At 57.2% G+C, this 6,363-nt stretch overlaps 2 protein-coding genes across 2 annotated transcripts in view; both read left to right on the top strand.

The window, feature by feature from the left end:
- The first annotated feature begins 1,281 nt into the window (after positions 1–1,281).
- Positions 1,282–3,503, top strand: LOC104387493 (motor neuron and pancreas homeobox protein 1-like). Its single transcript, XM_009996263.1, has 3 exons — positions 1,282–1,288; positions 2,093–2,253; positions 2,865–3,503. Exons 1-3 carry the CDS (start codon positions 1,282–1,284, stop codon positions 3,501–3,503), a joined length of 807 nt encoding a protein of 268 aa, XP_009994565.1.
- Positions 3,504–4,740: 1,237 nt separating this feature from the next.
- CCDC108 (coiled-coil domain containing 108) overlaps positions 4,741–6,363 on the top strand; it is a 31,426-nt gene continuing 29,803 nt past the window's right edge. The window contains exon 1 of the mRNA XM_009996262.1: positions 4,741–4,749. Coding sequence (XP_009994564.1) covers positions 4,741–4,749 — 9 coding nt within the window. The remainder of the gene's footprint in view (positions 4,750–6,363) is intronic.

The raw sequence follows: 6,363 nt of genomic DNA, 5'->3' as shown, positions 1-6,363 counted from the left end.
AATGGAGAAACTGAGGCTGGCAGAGGGACCATGCTCCAGCAGATGGTTATCCCAGTTATTTGGGATATATCCCCTTTGGATTTATTGGGCCTTCAGGCAAACTTTCTGATCTCTTCCCTGCTAGAACAAGCAGTCCTCAGCATCTTACCTGAGGGGTACTTTGGAGGGTGTTGTTAAAGCAAGCTCCCTTCCAATCTCTCTGAAGCTGGATATACTGAACTCCCCCTCCTTTTGGGGTTGAGATTCACTTCTGTGCCTCCCCTCTTCCCACATCTGTTTTTAGTCTAGCCACATCTGGCCTTGCAGGAGGAGGCACAGAGGAACATTTCAGGGTGGTCTGAAGGATTTTTATGCTCCCCAGAGGCAGGATGCAGTGCCCTAAGAGCTGAGCCCTGGGCTCTCCCCTGGGGTGGGGAATTCAGGCTGGGAATATGATATTTCTTCATCCTGGCAAAACAGCCTGCAGCTCCAGAAAGCACAGAAGTCATGGATTACTGAATGCTGGGGTGTGGGCACAACCTCCTCCGTTCTCTTTCCCCAGTGCATCTGCTACAGACCATGCCCAGAAAGAGGACCTGCTCAGAGGGACTCTTCCAGAACAGCCAGCCTGCACAGTGCAGCCTGCACAGAGGGACTGGGGCACTGGGCCCCCCGTGCACCCTCCTGTCTCTGGCAGCAAAGGGGGTTTACTGGCTGCTGGAGCCCTTGAGCTGCCAGACACTGCCTGGGGTTGCTCTGTGCTCCCTACTGGCGTTGACTGGATGGATTCCCTCTCCTTTTCTTTCTGATGCATCTCTCACCTTCTCCCCCCACCCTCCAAGGAGCTGCAAGGGGACTTAGCTTGGGCTGCCCCATCCTTGAAGGTGCTGGTCACCATGGCAGCTCCTTTCCTTAGCAGAAGGGAACCTTCTTGGGTCTGTTTAGTCCCACGTCTCTGCTGAGGATTTGCACAGGCAGAGCACCCACAGCCAGCCAGGATCTGAGCTCTGCAGTGCTGAGCCATCTTTCATCTGACATTTGTATTTTTCCTGAGCTTCTTATATGGTTTTAGCCTTGAATATGTTTTGTGTGCAAAATAATGCAGGGTGTGCACGTCAGAGCCACTGTCACTGTGTGCCCCTATTGCATCCCTAGTTTAACTGGCCAGAGGCTGAAAGCTGGGTCCCACAGGCTGTCTTTCCTGGTACTGAGGGGCTGCGGGTGAAGGAAGGGCAGAGCCCCACCCAACCTGTTCAACACATTCCCACCCAGCATCCAAATACTTGGGATCAAACCCGGACCATGTTCAGTTAGTGCCCCGTTCATAAATTCCTGCCTGATGCGTCACTGCTGTGTTTGTGAAGGACTTGGTGGACACCTTGGAAGATGGGCAGGTCGGGATCAAAGCTGGAATCTGAGGGAGATAGCACGGATAGTGCCCCATACCTTGTAAAGCAGGTGAGCTGGAGTTACCCTCACCAAGCAGGGGATGTCTCTGGAGCCGTGATGCTCTGTCTCACCTGCTAAGACACAGCAGCGGGGACGTGTCAAGGACCTTTCCCGCTGATGCCCCCCCCTCAGTGCCGCTCAGGCACTTTACTCCCAGCTGCAAACCTCTGGGCTTCATTGCCACCGCGCTGCTGGGAGAAGCAGTAAAAGCCGAACCCTGGGGGGACAATAAAGCCAGGGGAGAGGAGATAAGCAGGGATCAAACACAGCGCAGCAGCCACCCCACGCCGGACTCTCAAAGGTCCCTTTGTTCCTGCTGCCTCCTGATTCAGCACCGCGCTGCCTTCAAGGGCTGCGGGGAGATAGCGGGGCTCCCGGGCAGCCCCGCGCCGCAGCCCCTGGCAGTTGGGCAGCCACCTGCGCGGCCTGGCAATAAAAGCAGGAGGTTTAATTTCAGTCACAGGACTGATCCCAGTTGCAGACCGAGGCCTGATAACGTATCTCGCTGGTTCCTATCAGCCAGGCAATAAAGCCATTATTGGGGCGGGAGATGATATAAGAGAAGTTCACCTTCCTTCTCATCCCAGGCTTGCAAAGGGGATGTCCCCTGCAGCCCCCAGCCCCACCACCCCCTGACCTGCCCCCCCGGCTCTCTGCCCCACAGCTGCCCCCCAGTCCAGCTTGATGGGGAAGTGCCGCCGGCCCCGCACAGCCTTCACCAGCCAGCAGCTCCTGGAGCTGGAGAACCAGTTCAAGCTCAACAAATACCTGTCCAGACCCAAGCGCTTTGAGGTGGCCACGTCACTGATGCTCACAGAGACACAGGTACCTTCGTCTGGGGGGAATGGAGGATGGCAACAGCTGTCTGCCAGGGAGGTGGGGGGCTGCGCTGTGGGGTGGGAAGTCAAGGTCATGGGCAATGCTGATGCCCCTTGTTTGGCAGTTATCTGTCCCACACCCCATTGCCCTCATCAGCACCCCTTCACAGGGTATCTTCTGCAGAAACCTGCCTGATGGGCTCCAGACTCTCCTCTTGTGAAGGTCCCCCAGAAATACTGCTTGTCTTTTAAACCCACCACCCCCAACATAGATTTCAGAGCCTTCCCATCCTGCCCTGCACAGTGGGAGGGGGCTTTTCGTGGGGCTGAAACTCTTCTTTTCATGTCCTCATTCATGTCCTTGAAGATCCCACAGGACTGCTGGTCCCTTCTGTCCTTGGCTGCCCACCACAGAGGCTGGGCAGGGGGAAGAGAGCAGCCCCCCGGGTACTCCTCACCCCAAGACATCCTCAGCCTCCTTGTAGACCTGCAGCACCATGGAATGCCCCCCAGTAAAGAGGCTTTGGGTGGACCCTCCATGCAGGGAAGGCGAGGGGGTGAGTGGGGACAGGATGTGGCAGGGGGACACACTCTCCCCTGGGGGGTCTCCCTTGGCAGGTGAAGATCTGGTTCCAGAACCGCCGCATGAAGTGGAAGCGGAGCCGCAAAGCCAAGGAGCAGGGGGCTCAGGCAGAGGCTGAGAAGCAACGAGGGCTCAGCAAAACCTGTGAGAAGCTTCTGCCCAGTGAGCCCCAGGGACAAGCTGCTGAGAGCCCTGATTTCATGGGGTGCAGTCCCAGCTCAGGCTTCCTGCACTGCAGCACTGCCGAGGTGGGCTATGGCCCAGACTCCTCCTGCTCGGGTTTCGGGCAGAAGCAGTACCTGTCCATCGCCGAGCGCGCCGAGTTCTCCAGCTCTCTCAGCCTCACCGAGACCCAGGTGAAGATCTGGTTCCAGAACCGGCGCATGAAGTGGAAGCGGAGCCGCAAAGCCAAGGAGCAGGGGGCTCAGGCAGAGGCTGAGAAGCAACGAGGGCTCAGCAAAACCTGTGAGAAGCTTCTGCCCAGTGAGCCCCAGGGACAAGCTGCTGAGAGCCCTGATTTCATGGGGTGCAGTCCCAGCTCAGGCTTCCTGCACTGCAGCACTGCCGAGGTGGGCTATGGCCCAGACTCCTCCTGCTCGGGTGGTGAGGAGGAAGAAGAAGAGGAGGAGGATGAGATGGGTGCCACGGAGAGGAAGATCGGCTCTGTGTTGTGAAAGATGGATGGAACCAGCCTGGGAGAGGAGCCAGCCTGCTGTGCTGGGGGTCTCTTTGCTGACAGACACAGACTGTGCCCGGGTGGAGTGGTGGGGGCTGCAGGGCACCTGCCCACCTTTAACTTATGTGTGTTTGGATCCTATTTAACTTGTAATTATTCCTCTGTGTGTACTGGGGGAGTCCCCACATCCCTCCCCTATAAAGCTGTTATCTGGATGCCTGTGCTCTTCCTTAGGGGATGGGAGGCTGTGCCCCTGTCCTGCCACCACACTGCCCTGCTGGGGTCCCTGGGAAGCAGAGGGAGGGCAGGGAACTTGCACACCTGGCAGTCTGTAGGCACAGCCAGAAGGGAGAGACCCTGGACCTTCCTTAAACTGTGCCCTGTCCCTTCCCTACAGATATGATGATGCCTGGAGCAGCACAGCACTGCATGATGCCAGCTGCCCTTGCCCTTGGCAGCATGAAGGGCTGAGGAGAAGGATGCCCAGGATGCCTGCCTGCCTGCTCTGCCACCACCCTGCATCCCTGGGGGGTCTGTGCTTTGCTAAGCAAAATTAAGTTGCCCTGTAATGCAGAGCTGATTAATCAGCTAATGCAGTGGTGCTGTTTTCCCTGTTGCAATCAGCGGGGTTCCATTGGTGTGGCATTGCCCTAAAGTGAGGTGGGGATGGAGCCCTCCTGGGTTTAGGGTGATGGTAAGGCTGATTTGAGGGCTCATTGCTGTGGTGAGCCTTGCTTCTCCCATATTGAACGGGCAATATTTAAACCCCAGTCAGCCACTTTCTCTGCTCATTCCATGATAGTTTTGGGACCCTGCTAGCTCTGCTTCAGTTCACATGAAGCTCTGGTAGCAGAAGGACACCTTACACCCTCTGCCACCTCTCTAGAAGAACTTTAAGCCCTGATCTCCGTGAGAGGGCGTCTTTGTCCTCAGGATGCTGGAGCATCCTGGCAGACCTTGTAGACCTCCCATGCCTCCTGCAGGCTTCCTGGGCCTCTCCTGGGCTTACTGAGTTGGCTGTGCAGGCAGAGCGACCGGCCCGGCAATGCCCAGCAGCCTGTGGTGTCTCCTGCTTGCCTCACATCCTGCTGCCTCCTCTTGTCTTCTCCTTGTTCCTTCCTGGGGGTGGCAGGGAGGGCTGCCTGCCCCTGGGTCCTGCTGTGTGCCTGGGAGCTGCCAAGAGACAGCAGCTCCCAGGGAGCCCCAGGACACCTCTGGCAGCTGGTCAGTGAGGGATGGGACAGGTAAGAGTTGGTGTGGAGCTGTCACACCTTCCAGGACTGGATAATGCCCGGCAGTGGTGGGGGTTGCCATGGGGCAGCACCTGGGGCAGAGGGGTAGATATGATGCTTCTGGGACAGAAGGATGTACAGGGGAAGCAGGTGATGTGGGAGAGGAGAATGGGAATGGATGGATGGTCAGATGGATGGATGCACGGATGGATGGATGGATGGATGGACAGACAATGGTCCTGTGTGGGGTCATAGTGACCTGCAGTGGCTGCTGGCAACTCAGCAGCTTCCCCTGTTTTGAGGCATCAGGGGATGCTGTTGCCCAGGTCTTCTTTTCCCAGGCAACTCAGCCTAGGGCCCACTGCTCATGCAGGAGGTGTCTAGAGCCCTGAAGCTGCCCATGAGGGAGCTCTGGTCCTGGGCAGGGTGCAGCTCTTGCTCCAAGGGGGATATGTGAGCCAGCTGCCAGGAGTTTGTGATGGCTGATGTAACACAGAGCAAGAGAGGAGTAAATATGGGGAAGGGAGAAAAAAGGACAGGAAGGGAAAGGAAGAGGGCAGAGGGCAGTAGGAGAGGATGGTACCCACTTCACTGCCATTGCCCTGTAGGGATAAAGGGGCAAAAGAGATCCATTGCCCCAGGAGAAATGTACCACTCCCAGCAGGTACACAGGGCTGGGCACTGAGATGCTGGCAGGTGCCAGCTCACAGCTGCAAGACCTTCAGGACTAAAGGCTACCAGCCGATGTACAACCTCATCTGCTGGCAGCAGGGAAGCACAGAGAGGACCACAGGCTGGTGCTGGGCACGCTGGGTTAGGGGTGAGTTGGGAAGGACCCAGATGGCAGGGACAGAGAGGAAAAGGAGAGAAGGCAAGCAACAAAAATAAAGAGTGCCAGGAAAGAGGAGGGGAGTTGAAAGGATGTCATAGAGTTAAAATGTTCACCTTGATGGGCTGTGACAGGTTTAATTTCCAGAGTACAACCATTAAAGTGACGGATGGGAGGCGTTCGTCTCGTGCTTGGCGCACACGTCGTGGCTGCAGGAGGATTTGTTTTGTTGCTGTTATTTATGAGGTTGTTTCTGCAGCAGCCAGGCACTCATCCAGTGCTGGGGGGGGGGGGGGGGGACACGACAGAGGAGAGGGCACGATTGGTTCTGAGGGAGTTGGGGTGCTGATTTACGGCAGCTTAGCTGGATGACTCACGTTGTAAACATCGACAAATGCCATTAAAGCTGCATCTCCTTCCTGCCTCCGGCCCGGCGATGTCCTCGCTCCGTGGGATGCAGCCCGCCCTGCTCTGCACCCCGGAGGGGCTGTCTGCTCCTCCCCAGCGGGGACACAAGGGTTCCCTCCCTCCAAGAGGGACGTCCAGGACACCAGAAAGATGCAGGGATGTCCCGTGGTGGTGGTGCTCCATGGGAATGATACCCAGGATACCTGAAGGGCTTGTGCAGACCGGGTTCCCAAGGTTCTTCGGCTCTGTCTCCCTCCGCCTCTTTGCCAGCCTTGGCCCCGTAACTTCTTTTGGCAACGGATATGTGTGTCCCCAGTGCTCTAAGGAGCTCCAGGTGACCTGGATCCGACAAGGTGCCTCCCCATCCCTCTGCCAGCCCCCTCCAGGCT

Source organism: Chaetura pelagica, unplaced genomic scaffold, assembly GCF_000747805.2.
Source record: "Chaetura pelagica isolate M959 unplaced genomic scaffold, ChaPel_1.0 scaffold3, whole genome shotgun sequence".
NCBI lineage: Eukaryota > Metazoa > Chordata > Aves > Apodiformes > Apodidae > Chaetura > Chaetura pelagica.
This window is presented reverse-complemented; position numbering and strand designations above follow the sequence as displayed.